This window comes from Girardinichthys multiradiatus, chromosome 3 (genome assembly GCF_021462225.1).
Source record: "Girardinichthys multiradiatus isolate DD_20200921_A chromosome 3, DD_fGirMul_XY1, whole genome shotgun sequence".
NCBI lineage: Eukaryota > Metazoa > Chordata > Actinopteri > Cyprinodontiformes > Goodeidae > Girardinichthys > Girardinichthys multiradiatus.
Window position 1 is genome coordinate 35031314 of NC_061796.1, and position 20806 is coordinate 35052119.

At 38.8% G+C, this 20806-nt stretch overlaps 2 protein-coding genes across 4 annotated transcripts in view; both read left to right on the forward strand.

The window, feature by feature from the left end:
- slc9a1a (solute carrier family 9 member A1a) overlaps positions 1-7242 on the forward strand; it is a 48807-nt gene extending 41565 nt beyond the window's left edge. For both annotated transcript variants that reach the window (XM_047360708.1, XM_047360709.1), the window contains one exon: positions 550-7242. In XM_047360708.1, coding sequence (XP_047216664.1) covers positions 550-839 — 290 coding nt within the window. In that variant the 3' untranslated portion in view covers positions 840-7242. The remainder of the gene's footprint in view (positions 1-549) is intronic.
- Positions 7243-17105: 9863 nt separating this feature from the next.
- LOC124865620 (mannosyl-oligosaccharide 1,2-alpha-mannosidase IC) overlaps positions 17106-20806 on the forward strand; it is a 308583-nt gene continuing 304882 nt past the window's right edge. The window contains exon 1 of one of the 2 annotated variants that reach the window (XM_047360863.1): positions 17106-17237. In XM_047360863.1, the coding sequence (XP_047216819.1) occupies positions 17229-17237 (9 nt within the window). In that variant the 5' untranslated portion in view covers positions 17106-17228. The remainder of the gene's footprint in view (positions 17238-20806) is intronic. The other variant, XM_047360861.1, reaches the window with a different exon arrangement.

The following is a 20806-nucleotide window of genomic DNA, read 5'->3' on the forward strand; positions in this document are numbered from 1 at the left end:
CAAACATGTTTATCTCTTAGACATAGAACCCTTCTCCTTCCTAAACGTTGGTTGGATAATCCCCTGGTCATTATACCTGCATACCATTTTTTAACAGATGAATGCGGCGCCTTAAGGCATCTGGAAATTGTACCAAAAATGAACTAGACTCGTGGAGGTCCAAAACGTTCTTATCAATTGGCTGATTTTCTTTTGATTATAATTCTTTGATGTCACACAAGGAAGCAGTTTGCTTAAAGTGTTTCCTTACAATACATCCACAGGTATGTCCACGGGCACAGTAATCTAGTTTGAACTTGGGAAAAGAAACCAAAAATAAATCTCATTATTCTGGCATTTATCATATAGAAATAATTCGGTAACGTATACTCCTCTAAACTAGAAAAAGTTATAAAAGTATGACTGTCCGTTTATATAGTGTATATAAATATCTGGTCTCATTTGTTTATGCTCATGCATGCTGATGGAATGATATAAACTATATGTCAGCAATATTAGGGCTTTGAAATTGTTAACATCCTAATAATCATGTAATTGTTTTTCCTGCAGATCCCCAGGCTTACAACATAAAGCCAGCGTCAGATGCCATGCCCATCATCCAGGTTGACCTGGCGTCTCCACAGTCCCCAGACTCTGTCAACCTGTTGGATGAGATTGGAAAGGCTGACCGGGGGGAGGAACAAGGCCTGATAATGAAGCCTCCTCCAGGGTTGAGTGGATCAGACCAACATGGTGAGAAAGAGAAAGATGACTGGAGAGATCAGCAGAAGCTGATGAGGTGCCTGAGCGACCCCGGTCCCGGTGCGGAGGAAGATGAGGATGAACCCTTCCTACCTTAAATTGCAGAGCAGACAAATCTGGCAGCACGGTACACGTTAGAGAGCTGAGTTGTTGCTCTGGTTGAAATTCTATCAAAAAAGCTCAAACTGCAAATGCTGTAAGAACCAGAAACAAAAAGCAAGAGGAAGAGCCTGAAGGCAAAAGAGCCATTACCTTATTATTGTCATTGCTCCTTATTTTGTAGACGGCAGTCAAAATTTGCTGCTGCACCTAAAAGCTGGAAGAAGGTAGATTTCATAGCTGACCGTCTCAGACATTCAGGAAAGAACTATGCATTACCAAAGCTTTGGACTGTTTTAGTGTTAGACTATGTTCATTTTAATATTCAGCATCAGTCTTTATCTTGTGTCTTTAAAGTCACGTTCTGTGAGACATGCAGGACCTGTAGACCTAAATATAATCAACAAAAAGAAATATGTTCACTTTTATTTTCAAGCTTTGAACTTTAGATTTGAGATTTTTGCATCAACCTGTCTCTTGAAATTGCTGGATATACAAACACTTAGATGTAGCTCAAACATTTGGCCTTTTTCACTTTAGACTTTTTTCCAGATGCATTTTTTCTTTGCCTCTTTTTAAATGACATCTAAATCTTTTTTATTTTAATTTCACCATCATCTGTTTAGAATCAGTCTAATCCATTACTGTGGAATATGGATTCGAAGCTGGACTTGTATTTAGTGGAGGCTTCTGAGTTACTGAGAGATGTTTCAAAACTGCAGCCTTTCTCTATGACGGAAGCATTAATTACATGGAAACCTTTTTATTACAGGAGGTTGATGCGTTTTGACCCTTAAGAACAGACTTTGTCTGAATGTTGGAGAAGCTTTTTTGCACAGTTTTTTGAGCTACCATCATCCCCGCTCCCTTATTTAATTAAAATTACTTCTACAGATATTTACCTCAGTTAATATCAACCTTTTCAGCTCTGATTAAAAGTTGTTCAAGCGATTTTTAAAACATTTTTTATTCCCTACATAATTGAATGGCCAAGTGCGCATTAGCAACCATTTTCTCATATCAAATATTTAAAATGTTTCTTCAGTTTGTACGGCCATCTATGAATGCTTTATAATCTCAGACTGCCTGCTTCTCATGGCAAAAATATTTAATACTATGCAGTATAGATGTTTAAGATACTATCGTCTTTCTATACCCTTTAAAAGTCATTTAACTCATGCCAATTATTAAGGTGAAGTGAAACATCAAACATGGGCATTAATGAAAGCAGTGGACAATAAAATAAATCCACGTGAATTTTTTTGCACAGCCTAGCTATTAACTTGTTTATCATATAATCCCAACTGTTTGATAAGAGTCCTGTCATGTTAGTATAACCATCATAATCATAACGGTTTACCTGTACAGAAACTGCTGGATGACACGGACATTTTCCACCATTTATTAAAGTTTAACAACTCTTACAGTTTACATTTTTTGATTATTAGTTTGTTGGAGCCCACAATTCTGCTTTTCATATGACAAATCTGCCAAGTGTTTATTTGCAAAACCTAAATATTGATTTGTTGTTTTATTTATTTCCAAAAAATTGCTTTTATTTATATAATTCTTGTTAATTGTTAACATCTTCACTGGTTTATTCTATAATAATGATATAAATATAAACAGAACGACAAATCATAGGTAATTGATTCAATTTGATTTGACGACAATATTTACTTGTTATAAATGTGGTTGCCCCACATTGTCTGTACTTGTATGGTATTTACTTTTTTATAGTTTATAGGTGATATGTAATATGGCACTAAAGCTAAGATTGAATTAATTTACAGATTTTATAACTGATGTTTAAAGACATCAGTTATAAGTAAAATTTCATTTATTTACACTAATTAGTGTTTCACCCAAATCTGGAGACAAACTTTGACTTCCTGACTAAAGGTGCATTTAATCCCCTCCAAGAATAAGTTGTCTTGGACCATAATTTAACATCTCTGTTTCCACTCTTATCTACCAGAGTAAAAATTAATTCTCAGGGTTTAGCCCAAAGAGTTGGGAGGAAGTACATTTAATATTAACTTGAGCATTTATATTAGAGTTTTGTGGAGGAAGGATTTTGAGTATTTTGAATTTGTAACATTTCAGGCATCCCAGGTTAAAATCATTGACAGCTCATTTATTCAGCTGACTTTACCAGTTATAAAAGGCAGATTTCTGCCTTCAGTTGTCTGTGGAGAAAGAGAGAGTAAATATTTTTTGGGTTTTAAATCATTTATGTATGTGTTCTAGAAATGTGTATCATTAACAGACTTTATACATCATGTCCTGCTGCATGTTTACAATGCTCTTCTGAAGGGTATAGTGTCAGATTTATTAATTCAACACCTGCTAATGTTGGACCTTTACTCCGAGTTAAGAAAGATTTCAGTCTTGTTTCAGAGTGTAACCGTTGTGGGGAGAGAAAATCAGAAGCTATGGCCGCAGAGCTCCAGGTTGTAATCCTAATCAATCGGAGCAGCTGTTCATCTCTCTTCTGCCAAAAATACAGCGAAGGTGGAAGTCTGCCTCTGAAAAATATATTTACAACTTGTAAGAGTTGCACCTTTGCACAGAGGTTGGTGTGACTTAACATAAGTTATAGAGGAACCCGCCGTGAAAGAATCATAGTTATAATTTTATTGCTGAAAAACACAGACTTTTGTTGTTGCGCCCACTCTGCAACACTCCTGAGCAAGGTCATATAGGAGGGGTAAGGCAGGCAGCTCTGGGAGTTGAGGCCTTGCCATGCATCTCCAGGTCCATGAATGCAAGCTGCGTGGACCTCGCTGACAAGCATGCTTTCCACAGATTCACTACAGCCTCCTTAGGAGTTTAGTATTGCACACAGCCAGGAAGTCCTAAAAATCTGGGCTGCACACGGACGTTCTCTGAGAATCTTAATAGACCCTAGTGGACGGGTACAAGTAACGACATGTTCATCACACAGGCTCCATGGTCAAGCAGACCGCAGAACAGACAGCTTTATTAAGTGTTGGTTTTTTTGAGGTGTTGGTGACAACCGAGTCTTTCCGGATTTTGTAATCCAGAAAGTAGATTAAATCTGCAAATTCCTGAGAAGTTAGTTTTTTATAATTTATGTCATAGATAGCTTGCTGTGGAGATTGTAGCACTAACGCTCAAATAAATCAGCGAGGACTAAATTTATGGCCGTTTTAAAAACAAAAAGGGAACAACCTCCAACTACAAGATGCTCTGAGAATCTGTGCCACTAGAACCATTCTCAACATTACAGCCATTCAAAGGCAGTTTATTCATCTTTAAACCTCTTCTTCCTCACGAATCCTGCAGGACATATCGCACGCCTACACCTACATTTGCTTTTCAGTATGTGCAGCTGTTTGGATTAAAATGAGACGATCTGTGTGGTTATTATATTACTTGCGAGGGAGCCAAAAAATTTTAGGGTTTAGATTTCAGTAATAAAATTTTCCAGATGACTTCATATGATTCCAAAGACTTTAGTTTTAAAGTAGAGAGAACAAAACTATTTTCATACTTTTGTTTTTCATTACCAGTGAATCTTTTGGGCAAACATTCTCACATACCTTGGAGAGGAATGTTTGGTTCACAAATCCTTTATTCAGAAGCCATAAAGCCTATATTAAAGCATTTTTACTGTATCCAGATTTAATGTAACATGTTGCCTCAGTTAAGTTAAACCATCTGTGTTCTTTCAAATGATCTCGTCCTGTTGTTCATGTAAACACTGGATATTCTTCCACAGTGGTGAATTGTTTCAACTTGTTGCATTCGTCAACACTATTGCCTCACCAGCATCCACCGGAGCTTCGCTGTTCTCGTTTACGCTTCTGCCTTTTACAATACTTCGTGTGCTTTACATGTTCAAGTGCTTCATTGTAAAAACATTGTTTTTTTTTTGTTGTTTTTTTATTGGCTTCATATGATGTCGAGGTTTTCTGCTTTTAGAAACAAGAAGTTCACCCTTACTGTGACTGTGTCATTGCATGTTTACTTGAACGGTGAACTTTGAGCTTTGCTTTTAAAAGAAGAGAGTACTGAAAAAAAGATTGACTTGAGCTTTTTGCTGAGTCACAGTGTTCCTGTATTTAAACTGCTTTCCTGGATAAAGTGAGTACAATCAGACCCACAAACTAAGCAATAACTGTCTTTAAATCAAGGTCACTGTCTGCATGTTTTGGATTCAAAGTTTGTTTTCTGGAGATTTATCCATTCACCAATCTACTTGTATTGTGTACAGTCCCCCCTTCACAAGATTCTTCTGCTTTTGCCTTTTTGTCGCTGAAATGTTTTAGATCATCAAATAACATTTTATATCAGACATAGCTAACCTGAGTCAGTACAAAAAGCAGTCTTTTAATGATGTCATTCACTAAAGGAAGAAATCTATCTAAAGCAGCTGTGGATAAAGTAATTACTTCCAAACATAATAACTGGTTCGTGGTGGCAGTAACTGTCATCAGACATTTGCTGAAACTTGCAATTAGTCTCTTGCTTTGCTGTGGAGGAATTTTAGCCCACTCCACTGCCTCCACATTGACAGGTTTTCAACCATGAACCTTTTCAATTGTTTAAACTCATGCCACAACATCTCAATCTGATTCAAGTCCAGACTTTGACTAAGCCACTTTAAAACATCATTTTGTTTGTTTTTTGTGAGCCACGTAGAAAGGGATGTGCTGGTTTGCTTTAGATTATTGTCCTGCTGCATAACCCAGCTGAAGGTCCCGCATCGATGGCCTGACGAGCAGCAAAGCAGCCCCAGACCATCACACCACCACCACCATGTTTGACTCTCAGTGTGATGGTTTTTTGGTAAAATGCTGTCTGTTTAATGCCAGATGCACACATTACTTGCCAGGCCCCACAAAATAAAAAATTGCATCTCTGTGTTTTGGTAAATGTGAGACGGGCCTTCGTAATTGGGTTATTTATTTTTTTTTTTTTGAGCTATGGTTTTCACCTTGAAGCTTTGCATGGATGCCATTTTTGCCCAAATATCTTTCTTACTGTCGAATCACAAATACTGACCTTAGCTGCAGCAAATCAGATCTGCAGTGCTTTACATGCTGTTTCTGGGTCCTTTTGTGACCTCCTAGATGGGTGATTGTCATTCCTTTTGTTGGTCATGGCTCTCGCTGTAGTTCACTGTTTTGTAACTCTTTCCAGGTTGGTAAATGTCAGTGAATTGGTTTCTGCTATGATCCTTGCTTTTTGGGACCAGCTAGCTTACTTCATGTCACAGTTTCTATAGTTTTTTTAATTCTGCAGTTCTGGCTCTGACTATGACCGTTGAAGTTAACTTTAAAACAAAATGATATCAACATTTTCAAACTGCATTTTGTATTTACTCTGATTATTTTTTTAATTTTAAAAATTGGTTCAGTTATCTGAAACATTTAAGGTTTGACCAAAAGGCATAAACTGTTTCAAAGCACCGTTTGATTGATATTTCCTGGTTCTTTCAGGTCTTGAAGTTTCAGCAACACAATCTTTAACATGCATAACATGTTTAAACCAAATTCCTCTAGCATCATTTTCAGACACTAAACTTTAATCATTTAGAGGGGTATTTGTCATTTTTCAGCTTTAGAAACATTTCCCACATGAGCCAAATGCATCAAATCAATTACTTGTTGATTTGGGCTAAATCAAGCAAAAACGATAACATTTGACCCATTCACCAGCTCATTACATTCACTTTACAGATGATTATTGCAACTATAACAGGTGGGATTTACTGTGTTGATGACACGCATGTGTCATCAACACAGTCCCAACAGTGTCATCACCACCCAGGGATATTTTTCTTCCTTGTTTACCTCGACTTTCTCCACTTTGCCTTATCTGGCTCCCTTTGTAGCTACTATTTTACACAATGCAGAGCAGTTAATTAAAGCAGTACCTTGATTTAAAACACACAGATGTTGGAGAAAGCAATAAATAGCTTTAATTTAGTGTACCGTAAACATTGTGCATCAGTGGCAGAGGAATGTACTTTATGATGGGCCTTCTTAAAGGAGTGTGATTAGTTTAATGAAGCTGGCATGTAAAACCTTAGAAATTGTAATGTTATGACTTCATTTCAGTGTGGACTAGATTTCCATTTTAGTCACTTTTTCTTTCTTTTCATTCTTTCTTTCTCTTCGACCTGCTAATTAAAATATTGTATTAAATAGATATTTTTTTATCATACATCCACATATATGGGAATATGTTGTACATAAAAAAGATTGGAATTTGAATATTTGATGTACAAGTCAGAAGCTGACTATATGATGTGTGCACTTTCTTGTAAATCATCTTTCCTCTTTTCATTGTAATGACTACTAAAACTAACAGCCATCATGTAAAGTACGTCGGACGCTGTACATTAAAGTTTAACTTTATAACACACCTGTACGTCTGCCTCATGATGGAATATTTATTATTTGTGATGACTCAGATGTGTTATGTGGAGTAATTATGTGTGATATATTGTTCTAAGGGATGACGACGCTCGGCAATCAAGGTGCCTAGTACAAATACCCTCAAAATTGGATACAATGGAGGGAATTTATTTTTAAATGTATTTTTCAGTTAATTGTAAAATCAGAGCTCATGTATGCAGATCATGAATACTTGCCTGAGAAAACAATGTGTCGGCACTCAATGCAGGTACATCTCAGGAACCTGTAATATGGGTTAGAATGAGGCTCGTTTGGCAGTTAAAGGGACCTTTTCAACGTAATCTAAGCAGGTATTAAACATGATGTAATAGAAATCCCTGTTTTCATTAGCTGTAGTTTAGTAGTGTGTTTCACTTAGTGAATTGAGTTACTGAAATAAATAAATATTTCAATAATATTCTCATTTATTCAGATGAACCTGTGTGCTCTGTTTATTCCTGGTTATCACAATCAATTAAACGATTTGTTTCGCTTTATTGTTTTCCTAAAAATGCATTCAGGATGTGAAGAATTAAAAACAGACTCCTGTTGCTGGATCCTTTGTCATCTAAACAAACTTTCTTTTTTTTTTTTACAAGCCTATTTATCTAATACAACTTCAGAGTGGTTAACAAAACATGTATTTGACTTTAAGGTCTTATTACAAACAACAAATATTCCTGAAATCAATACGTTTAAGACTATCTGACCATGTTTGCCTTAGGACAAAACCAGCTGCTTTTTTGCTGTTAAAGACAAGTTTACTGAACCAATAAACTGTTCTTTCAAACTTCCTAGTGAATCCTAAAGAGAATTCAATTCCTACATCTGATAGTGTTGAAAGAAAGCTGAAACAATCCTTGATGTAAGTGATCCTTATGTTTGAGGCTGTGAACCATTACATCTTATAGACACCAGGCTTGACTGGGCACCCCTTGTAAAAATCATTTAGTTTTTGTTGTGAGCAGCATAGAAAAATTGCATCTTTAATACACATGGTGTTACATTGTTTTATAGGAATTGTTAGGGTGCGCCACTAAGTAGCACAAGTAAATTTTTTTTCCGTGTTTGAGAATATCACTGCAACATAATTACTCAGTGAAAGCTTCTTGAAAGGTTATTTGCTGAGAAATGATGGAGTGTGCTATAAATTCAACTGTTGTGCAGCAAAGCTGTAAATGCCAAAGATTTATGCAGCATCTATCATCTCTTTAGGACTAATTAATGAACTCTGTACCTGAAGATGGGGATTATTACTTTACCAAATTCCTGTATGTGCCAGGTTGTTCCGTTGTTATGTTTTATTTCTTTGCTTCTCAGCCCAAAATGATCTTACTGTTTTACAGGTGAAAGGATTGTTGTCAACCCAACAGATAATGTATCTGTACCATCTGAGTGATAGAAACAGACCTGCTGTAAAGAACATGAGGAAAATGTGTCTTCATGTGTGTTCATCCAAGGAAGCCTGGAGATGTTAACTGGAGAAGATGCTAATCCTTCCCTTATGCTTTCACCATTTCATTAACACATTATTCGTGATGCTTTTAGCTATTTTTAGAGCTTTTCCTTCTGTGTTTTGGGATTTAAATACACTTTAAAAGCTCTCTGCTTTAACCTCTTGCTTCTTTCCATACACTTCCAAATCAAATCCAATTTTAAAGTAAGATATGCTATTTTCTGCCAACATCTTTTGCCATTAAAGGTAAGAACACAGCAAATATGCATCTTTGTGTTTCTGTCTTCACAGACCATTAACACAGTGGACTGAACACACATTTAATAGCGGAATACTTTCCCCACTGTTGAAAATGTACATGTAGTCAGAGAAATAACCCTGAAAGTGCTTCAAATAGACTGGTCTTCCTCATCTGGTTTTTATTTTTGTTCTAGTTGAATCACTGTTATCCGTTTGTCAAATGGTCTCTCATCATCAGAGCTCATTAATGTTTTCTGCATAAAGATTTCTCTGTTTTTCTTTTCTGATCGCCCTTTGGACCTTTAAATGGCATTTTTCACTATTGCAACACGAATGATTACTTCTGAGTACTGGAAGAGTTTTCTGGTCATTTGGCATTTTGAAGGTATAAAATGCAACTTCTCTGCTTGAAGTGTGAAAAGCACATTCATTTGCATTGCACCATTCATGCACAGGGTGAGACAAAGTGCTTTAACATAGACACAGATAAGACACAATAACACCAAATAAACCAAAACAATATTAAAACTCTAAGCATCACCTTTACAAAAACATTGAAATGCCTATTTAGAACATTAAAAAGCTAAGACATGATAGACATGAGCTAATACGGTATTTCTTGTTGTGTTATCTGTGAATAAAGGATGATTGTTATTCTAATCGTCTGCTGAAAATACATAAAAATGCCAGCAGATGGCACTAGGCAACCACAAAAACACCCATCTCCATACTAAGTGCTGCATTAGCTGCAGTAATTTCTGCTTTTTTTCACCCTTACTCCCACAAAGTAAAAGTCTGTACATGGATCAAGTTCTGGCAGGTTTAACTTGAGCATGGGGAAGGAGATCCAGCCTTTCTGTGGCCTCATTCCATCAGTTTAATGGTGTGTTTGCAATTGCATTCCCTCGTATTTACATGGCTCATATACCTCATCTTACTGTACGGCTAATTGTTGAATTCGGGCTTTGAAGGCCTCCAACTATTGCACTGATGTGCCTTGCAAGCCAATGTTCTGATTTTCAGCTTCACAACCTTTATTTGGTTGCACAAGTAGGATGGTTTTAGTTATGAATGTGGTCTGACGGGTCACAACTGGGCTGGGTGTGAACAGTTTGTCTTATCTAACGCAGAAAAAGATAATAAAAACTTCAGAAAGGTGTCAAAGGTGAGCTTATTGTCGAGGTTATATATTACCACTGCTCAGTGTAATCTAAATGAAGCAATACAAGCAGCACAGAACTAAAAATGTCTGTGAAATGTAAATAAATGTGGTACTATTATGTGAGTTTATTGATTAAAACTATTTTAACCAAATGTTTGCTGAAAATTGCTCATTTTTGACATCGACTATGTTTTATCGAGAAATATTTGACATTTTGACAGCATAACATCTTCCCTGCTTTGTAAACCAGGAATCAACATTGGCAGAGTTGTCTCAGACGAAAAGCAGCAGCATCCATGCCAAATCATTTTGCCTATAGCTCTTACTTTTTAAACTTTAAACTGCAGAATATTTGCTTATGATATTAATTTGCTTATATAACCATCACAGATAGTACCTGTTTAAATGTTTATTTAATTCCAAAATATATGAGTCACAAACTGTCTTGTGATTTTAAACTGATTGAAGTTTTGGGGGGCAAGAAAAGGTGGGCAAAAGTTTTAAATCACCCTGTTTGTCTTGGCAGTTTGTTTCCAATGATTCCATTTTTTGTCATTTCAAAGTGACTTTTGTCTTTTCTAAGTTTTACCGTTAAACATTAGCTTTTGTTTATTTGTTTTCTATTCAAATGCTGTTCAAATTAGTAGTTTGCTTTGTTTTGTGTTGTGTGGAAAAACCCTTCAGTTTAGGAGCCTCTATGCCTGAAGAACCATAGCTTAACTAACAAATAAACATAAATCTAACAATTGTCATGCACTGGACTGAAAACAAGAGACAAAATCATTTGGACAACTTTGACAGATATTCAGAAATGCTAAAGAGATATTGTTTATAGCATTGTTTACAAAAATGTCTGGCTCTCCATGAAAGACAAATTTCTGCGTATTTCTATAATCACTCACCAGTGTCTGCACTTCAGTCCAGAAGCAATCCCTTCAACCCATTGCTTTACATCAAACATTCTGCCAGGCCACACCTTTGTGTCAGGAAACATTTTGCAGCAGTGCTTCAAAAAACAACTCGAAGGCATGGTGACGATATTAATCTGGACACACGGGAATGGATTGATGCATCCAACCAGATGTTTGATGTATTACAATGAGCAGAACACGGAGATGGACTTTTCCATCTGCTTCTTAGCTGTTGAATAAAACATCATGGTGAGTTGGAACAAGGATTGAATGTTTGGAGAAGAGTAAAGCAGTTGTTGCTTACAGGACACCTTACACTTTGCAGGAAATGTTTTTGAAATGCCTGTTTCAGGGATATCAAAATAACCGAGAGGTTCTTACGCTGACTTTAAACGTTCTGACTGTCGGTGACTGTAAACGCAAAACACACTCAGTATCACAAACAGGGCTCACAGTGACAGCCCTTGCTCCCTCCATGCATTATGTCTGTGTGTATAACTCTGAACTGATAAACAATGAGTTGCTCTGATAACAAAGCGCAGTTGAGGGATGCATCCTTATTAACTGCTTGCAAACATTATCACACTGCAGCACCACATTTCACTCACTGTGCTTTCTGCCAAAATGATTTTCGTACATGAACAATCAGGGTGTCGGCATGTCGAGCAATGAGCTGACAAGGATGCTTTCTGGATGAGTGTGTGTGTGTGTGTGATGGGGGGGGGGGGGGGACGGCAGCAAATTTCATCTGCTGCCGTCACAGCAGATGAAATTTTAGCAGCAGAGGCAAAAAAACCATCAGAGTAAATGGTAGGTGGATGAGAAAGGGGCTTTGTGAGGACATTTATGTGTGAAAACCATTTATATTTTTGGTTGGAAAGCATCCATGCTTTGGTCTCACCCTGACCTGTTGGTAGCAGTGACACTGTATTCCCTGGCTCATTTATCCTGGTGATAAACTAGGCTGTCACTGGCCAGCGGAGCTCCATACAAGAGCAATGAATGGACTCATGTATAACCTGCCATTTTGAGAAACCCCAATTTGATGTGTCTATTAGGCAAAGGCGGAACACAGGAAATTGCATTTACTTGGGTTACTCTGATTGATATTTTTGTGGTGTCCATTTTCAAACGTATTTTTTATCTGCAGGTTTTCTATGGGGTAACGAAACACTGACTGCACTTGCAATTAAATAATGCAAAGCTAATTTCAGGTACAGCTGAGCAATCTTTTATTTCTGTTATGTTGATGTGACCCCTATTAATGCCAACCTGGGCAATTATCCATGTTGCACATTTCCAGTGTTGTGGAATGTTGCTTTTTTAATCCTTCTAGCCTACTTCATGTTGTAAAACAGGTTCTAATCACAGGATTTCTATATTCTACATGTCTGGCTATGGTGAGGCTGGATTGGAAGGCTTTTTCTTTGAATAAATGAAATTATTATTATTATTATGATTGGCTGCAGTCTACTGTCGCTCCAGGAACTGTACACCTCCAGGACCCTGAAGCGGGCAGGGAAGATTCTGGCTGATCCCTCCCACCCCGGTCACAGACTCTTTGAGACTCTCCCCTCTGGCAGGAGGCTGCGGTCCATCCGGACCAAAACCTCACGCCACAAGAACAGTTTTTTCCCATCTGCCACCAGCCTGGTTAACAAAGCCCGGAAACCACACTGACACTGTCCCTTTCCCCCACACCCCCCCTTTTTTTGCTGACAGGACACCTGTAACCTGTAACTCTATGCGTTACATTAACGCTCAGCTTGGACTCCTGCTTACTTGCACTGCTTTACTTGCACAATGATCACCTGCACTGTTGTATTGCTCTTGCATCTTATACTGCTCTATATTTACTCTCACTCACTTAAAACTGTGCACTTATATTTATATTATATTGTAGATATGTTTGTACTGTTTAATTTGTATTGTATTGCACCGACTACGCCAAAACAAATTCCTTGTATGTCCAAAAACGTACTTGGCAATAAAGCTTTTCTGATTCTGATTCTGATTCTGATTATCCTGTAAAAACTGCATTTGTTATTTACTCAAGTTATCTCTTACACCATTTGTTTGATGAGTAAAAATAGGAGAAAGAGGGGAAAAACACTTTCCCTTCACTGTATACTGGAGGTATATGATCAAGATTTTAAGCTTAAAGGGTTTACAGTGTTCAAAACAGTTGTCACATAAAATTTGGAAAGAAGATATCACTCTTCCTGTACCTTTGACTCAGTTTTCTGAAAATCCTGGATGCCTAAATGATCTGCAGTTGAAGTGCAAAGTTGAACTGAAACTTGTGATTATTTCTAACAAATTCAGGGCCAGTTCTTCTCAGAATCTGAGCCACCACAAAGTGGCTTTCTCTGAATACAAACTGTCCTTTTGTCGCTCATGAAGCTTCCTAAGTGCTTTATAGATGTACCTTCTCTCAGAGGAAATGCTGTCAGATCCGAAACTAAAAAGACTAATTCAACAATTTTGTCTTCTTTATTCTCCTCTGTTCTGTAAATTACAGACACCCATCAGACTGACTCACTGATGGGCTGCCCTGAGCAGTGGCTCAGCAGTGAAAACACCGAGTCAAATGGAATACAAATTGCCTTAAAGTTAACTCATCCTAAAATATGTACCTGACTGTGACAAAAAAGGAAAAAGAAAATACCAGAAGAGTTTTGTGCCTCGATAGATGTTATTTAGAGCCTTTCCCTGGAGGTTTTATCATAAAATGCCAAGATTTATTTAATTTCTAACCTGAACGCTAGAAGAAAATCAAGTATTGTTTCAAAATGATTATAATAAGAAAATGTAAGGAAAATTGATCGGTTTGGGTCACAAAAAGTTCAACATACATCTCAGGCAATGTCAGTGACAGTGATTATGATACTGAACATTAAATGTTGTAATTATATAGCCTTCTGGTGGTTTACGGGGGTTAGATAGAGGATCTGGAATTGATTTTCAGTTCAAGAAAAATTGAAGGCCTTGATGTACCTGAAAGCTTGCTGCTTTTAGAGGCATTAAAGCACTACTGCTGTGCAGGCTCTTCACTAATGGACAATTTATCTGCCCATCTATCTTATTTAATCACAAGAAAACCCTATGTTTACAGTCCCCTCCCCCCTGTCCTGCTAAGACAAATATGATTTAAACACATACTTTTAATTTTGTTGCACTCTTTGGCCTAAACATTGTGGGCTGTTCAGACCATACAATATCATGAGTCAAAGAGTTCAATCTAATCTTTTTCTGAGGATTTAAACGATAAAACTGGAAAGGAACCCCAACCAAACAACATGGTCCCTTAACCACACTAGATGCTCCTCAGCAGAAGATACTGGTTTATTGATGGAGTTATTGGCATGCAAGCTGTTGAGATGACATGTGGCAGTTCAGTCATTCATTCATTCATCTTCTATACTGCATTTTTTAATATAGTGGGTCACAGGGGAGCTGATACCTATCTCCAGCAGTCTACGGGCAAGAGGCAGGGTCAGGACAGGTCACCAATTCATCGCAGGGCAACACAGAGACAACTCTTTGCAGAAAGACCCCCGGCCGGGAGTCAAACCCAGGACCTTCTTGCTGCAAGGCAACAGAGTTACCAACTGCGCCACCGTGCAGCCCAAATAAAAACAATTCAAACAGCATGGGAATGTCTGACCATTATACTGTTCAGGAAGGAAATGGGCCCTGTGTCCTGAAGACGAACATGTTTAGGTATGAATCCCAGAAAAAAAAAAAAGCAAAGGACCTTGAGAAAATGCAGCTATTAAGAGAGTTACATTATCCACAGAGGAAAAACAAGTCCCCTACCGATATGGGCTGAAACGCCACTCAGAGAGGAAGAAGCCATTTAAAGAAAAAGCTAGACTACAGTTTGCAAAAGTGCTCTGGGACAACTACAGGAACGCCTAGAGTCTAAGATATTTGCCCGTTTTTCTTTGCAAAACAGCTGATGCTCAGTGAGGCTGGATTGAGAACATTTGTAAACACGCCACAGATTCTAAACTGAAGTCTGGACTTGAATGAATAGGCCATTCTAACAAGGTATAATGTTTGCTCTAAAACATTCCATCATAGTTCTGGGTGTATGTTTAGGGTCATTGTTTATGTTTAGGGTCATGCTGGAAGGTGAACATCTATTTAATTTTCAATTCAATTCAGTTTTATTTATATAGCGCCAATTCACAACACATGTCATCTCAAGGCACTTCACAAAGGGTTTGGAATGGCATAGGGTTGTTGGGGAAGTTAGATTAAACTACTGAGTGTTAGAGTTTGGCCATTTTAGAATGGGCTATGTGTAGGGGTACTAAGTAAAATAATACACTGATAAAGGGTGTCCAAGTAGAGCCCACTGATGGGTATTGTTATACTAAAAACCACAAGGATTGGGGGCACCTCTTTCTGTCAGACTGATTATAACCATTGGAAAAGAAAAGGGGTCACAGGTAGCAGAAATGGAGAATGTGTTTGCAACTCAACCATAACTGAGCTGGTTTAAGCTAAACCTGACTCCCCCTTACTCCAACCAACAGGGAGGGAAGAAGGCGGAGGTAAAAATAATTGGAGAGTGTTGTTTCCTGTTGCATTGTGTGAAAGGTGGGTAACATTAAAAGGGGCTAAGTCAATTCAATCGAATCATATAGATTTCAAGTCAGGCACATGCATACCAATTAATAACTAACCATTGAACACTACAGTTAGAATCAGTTATTTATTCAAATTGGATAAAGGTTTTTTTCTATTTAAGGAAACCCAGCAGATTGCATCCAGTCAGTGATTTGCAGCAATCCCTCATACTGAGCATGCATGTAGCGACAGCGGAGAGGAAAAACTCCCTTTTAACAGGAAGAAACCTCCAGCAGAACCAGGCTCAGTGTGAGCGGCCATCTGCCACGATCGACTGGGGGTTTGAGAGAACAGAGCAGAGACACAAAAAGAACAAAGAAGCACTGATCCAAGAGTACTTTCTATGGGAAGGAAAAGTAAATGTTAATGGATGTAGCTCCTTTAGTCGTTTCATCTAGAAAGAAAGGACAGATAAACTCTGAGCCAGTTTTCAAGGTTAGAGTCTGAAAGAGAGCACATAGAGTTTGTCACAGTAAAAGCTCAGTCAGTAGAAGAGAGAAAGGGTTAAACACTGAAAGACAGGGCCATGTGGATTATCAGTAGAAGGTGAGCGTTAAGTTGTTGCCAGCAGAAGCTTGGACAATGCCCTTCTCCATGAAGGTGTCACAGGTAGATACAGAGTCAGGCCAGGTGTAGCTTCTAGGAAGAGAAAAGAGAGAACAAAGTTAAAAGCTGAAATAACAGCAAATAAGCCAAAATTGAAGAGTAGTATGAGAATGTAGCGAAGAGAGTGAAAGTGGTCATTATGACCTCCAGCAGCCTAAGCTTATAGCAGCATAACTACAGAGATAGCTCAGCCCTGCCCTAGTCTCAAGTCCTGTTTGCAGCCTGGAGTAGGTTTTCATCCAGTATTGCCCTGTAGTTACCTCCATCCAGCTCCCCATCAACTACGACCATCTCCTCTGTCCCTGCCTGACTTTTGCATGTAAGCCAGAATCTGGCCAGAACGTCTCCTTCAGCATGTTTGCTATGTCCTTTATAACACAGTTTTTATTATTACACACATGCAGGCTCTGTTTACCAGGTATGTTGGCTTTGTTTAGGCATTTGGTTACCATTAATATTGTTTTGGTAAACAAGTATGAAGAGGGGCGTGAATAAAAAGCATGCCACACTATTCAGATCCGTATCTGAAAAAAAGGAGGGGGAAATGATGTGCTCCTTCGTGTGTGATCTATCACACTATCAAAAGACATTGAAAGCCTGTGGTTGGAACAGTAATAAAATGTGAGGAAGTTATTTGTTTCTGTTAAGCTAGGTTATTGTGGACACTTTCAACATATTTATGTAAAATAAAAATAAAAAACAGAAACTAGGAATTGGTTTATAAAACGTAACTAAATTCAACCAAAATGCATCAACGGAAATCAGGAACAATAGCTATGATTGGGAATCTGAACCTAAATGACTTAATTCATTCAGGAAAACAGGTGCGACAAATAAGGAGATGTTGGGTCACATCCGGTTCAGATGGCCCCAGTTCACAGCGTCACTATCTTTTGGTTTTCTTCGCACATATTTCCATAGGCTTTTACTACTTGGAAAACGTCTTCATGTTGTGGGTAAGTGGTTTATATCACATGATTTAGATGTTGTTTTTGTCTTTGGCAGACTTGAGAGCTCAAATTGACGCACTGATGTAATTTTAATCACATCTGAGGCCGAAACAGCTGCGCAAAGTTTAAAAGAGACAGTTGTAATCTGTTTTCAGACAAAACTGTAAAAAATAAGTTCTTCTTTATTTACCCCACAACAAAACGGGTGCTGGCCACCTGGCTCCATCGTTATTTCGTACCTTTTGGAGTTTTAATTGGTTTTGACCTGTCTGGTTACGAAATGGAGGAGTCTCCCAAGGGACATTTCTCACAAAACGTGCGTCAATTTCCACCCAGCAAGAGGCTAAATTGGGGCCATAGAGTTTGTTCAAAAGAAAAACATTTGTACCTGAAAAATTATTTTGAACCTCCCCCCAAAAAATGTGAAAACTGGAAAAAAAAAAAAAATTTTTGCAACTGAAAAAAAAAGATGTGAAACTGGGAAAAAAAAGTTCAAAACTACTTTTCAGATTTAAATTTTTTTTTTTTTCGAACTTGTAGATTTTTTTTTCGGCTTCAAACTTTTGGCCCTGTTTTGGCGTGGGGGGCGGGGCCTCAGATCACGGGGTGCGGAATAATGACTGACAGCTCAACACAGCGGCTGAACAACATATTCCCATCTGTTGCATTTAGGGACCGTGGGAACTGGGATTATCTGTAATACATCATCGATATTCTATATATATGTGATTGGTTTTGAAAGATAACATGCTTCATCGATAGAAGCAGCTTACGTGAAAACATGACGCGAATCTAAGAGGAGAAAATATGATCTTGACTGATTTGCACAGCATTTTAAGTCCGTGTTGGAGATTTCCCATGCTCTCAACATAAAGCAAAAGAACCCTGGACTTGGTTTCACATGGACTGGACTCGGGTTTCGGTTTCTGGTGCATTTTTGATTAAAGCGTGTTTGTTCTTCATTTAGTAAAGTGACTCACAGCCAGGGGCAAACTGGCATACGGGCAACCAGGGAAATCCCCGGTGGACCGATGGTTTCGTGGGATGGTGGTTCACCTTAGCCTGTGAAGTGAACCACCGTTTTATTTATATATATAAATAAAACGGCATTTGCCAGAGAACACCAGGATTGGTAAATTTGCCACTGGCGCCCTGTGCTCTTCACAGATGAAAGCAGGTTCACACTGAGCACATGTGACAGATGTGACAGAGTCTGGAGACACCGTGGAGAGCGATCTGCTGCCTGCAACATCCTTCAGCATGACCGGTTTGGCAGTGGGTCAGTAATAGTGTGGGGTGGCATTTCTTTGGAGGGCCGCACGGCCCTCCATGTGCTCGCCAGAGGTAGCCTGACTGCCATTAGGTACCGAGATGAGATCCTCAGACCCCTTGTGAGACCATATGCTGGTGCGGTCGGCCCTGGGTTCCTCCTAATGCAGGACAATGTTAGACCTCATGTGGCTGGAGTGTGTCAGCAGTTTCTGCAAGATGAAGACATTGAAGCTATGGACTGGCCCGCCCGTTCCCCAGACCTGAATCTGATTGAGCACATCTGAGACGTCATGTCTCGCTCCATCCACCAACGTCACGTTGCACCACAGACTGTCCAGGAGTTGGCGGATGCTTTAGTCCAGGTCTGGGAGGAGATCCCTCAGGAGATCATCTGCCGTCTCATCAGGAGCATGTCCAGGCGTTGTAGGGAGGTCATACAGACACATGGAGGCCACACACAATACTGAGCCTCATTTTGACTTGTTTTAAGGACATTACATCAAAGTTGGATCAGCCTGGAGTGTGTTTTTCCGCTTTAATTTTGTGTGTGACTCCAAATCCAGGCCTCCATTGGTTAATAAATTCCGTTTCCATTGATGATTTATGTGATTTTGTTGTCAGCATTTTCAACTTTGTACAGAACAAAGTATTAAATGAGAATATTTCATTCATTCACATCTAGGATGTGTTTGAGTGTTCCCTTTATTTTTTTGAGCAGTGTATATAGTTTTTAATAAGTGCCACTGTTTGTTTTAGAAGCCCGGGTTTTTATTTTCTGGTCTCCGCTCTTCATTGTCAGCTCAGCTGGCCATCCTGCAGTGCATGTTCATGTGTTACAGATCAGCTGTTCGCCAGCGCGCAGCAGAGCTGATCTGCCTGACTGGAGCAGAGGAGAGGTTTGTCCGAGCTACCGCACCTTGTTGGCGGTCAGACCTCTCAGAGTTCCTCTGGTCCTTGGTCCCCAGAAGCGATCACACTCTATCTAACACTGACTCTTAAAGGAACGACTCTCAAACAGTTTCTAACTTTCAGCTACTTTAATCTAAATTTAGGCAGAGGAATGATTACAGAGATCAGCGCCGAGGATCCTGTCTCGGACCGTCGCCATCTGTGAAAGGATGAGGAAGAGCCCCGATAGAAGGTCACATGTAGATTTATATCTGGCACTCCAATGCAATGGATGTCCCCTCCCTCAGTGTTTATCAGTAGACTCTGTGTCACCATTGTGGTATCTATCTCATAGGTTGTGTAGTAGCTGGTGTCCATCCTTAATCTAAGTGTGCTGTGGCATTCTTATCAAACCAGTTACAGCCTGCTCCACCATCAAACCCAGTGCCCCAGCCACAGGTCATTCATGACAAACCTTGGGCCATTTATCCTTGTAATGTGTGTCGATGAGCATTCTTATCCTATTCTAACAAAAAGGAAACATTAGAACTTATGCTTTATATCATTATGGTATAAATAGGAAAAACTGCTATGAGTCATATGAATAAAGGTTATCCTTAACAGGTTGATATGGCATAGTTTAGGGCACAATGGTCCAGCAAAATATCAGCGCCCCAGAAACTGTCACTTCTTGCGTACTTGATGTTGCGCTCGCACTGCGTCTGTGCAGGGCGGTGGGCCGGTGAACCCACCAGCTGAAGGGAACCACCGGCGCACTGCGCACCCCTCTGCTGGATACCAGACACAAACGGAGATTTTTATATATATATATATATAAAACGGTGGTTCACGTCTGTGGTTCACTTCATGGGCTAAGGTGAACCACCATCCCACTAAACCATCGGTCCACCGGGGATTTTCCTGGTTGCCCGTTTGCCAGTTTGCCTGGCTGTGAGTCACTTTACTAAATGAAGACCAAACACATTTTAATCAAAAATGCACCAGAAACCGAAACCCGAGTCCAGTCCATGTGAAAACAAGTCCAGGCTTAATTATGCAAGGATATTTGGAAAATACCTGCTCGTTTTGCATGTGGTTTCATTCCCGCTCTTTAGTCTGGCGGTTCTTTTGCTTTATGTTGAGAGCATGGGAAATCTCAAAATAATTTTTCAGCTTCAAATGTTTTTCGTTTGAACAAACTATATGGCCCCAATTTAGCTCCATAAAGTAGTGCCATTTGAAAACATCATTACAATAAAGTATGATCAGCATAAAATACTAAAACATCAGTTGTAATAGAGGGTTCAAAACAAGATCATCGAAACTCTTAATTTATTTTACCAATTGAAAAAGTGAAGGTCATATAATTTATAAAAATTCATTACACACAGTGATATAATTTAAGCTTTTATTTC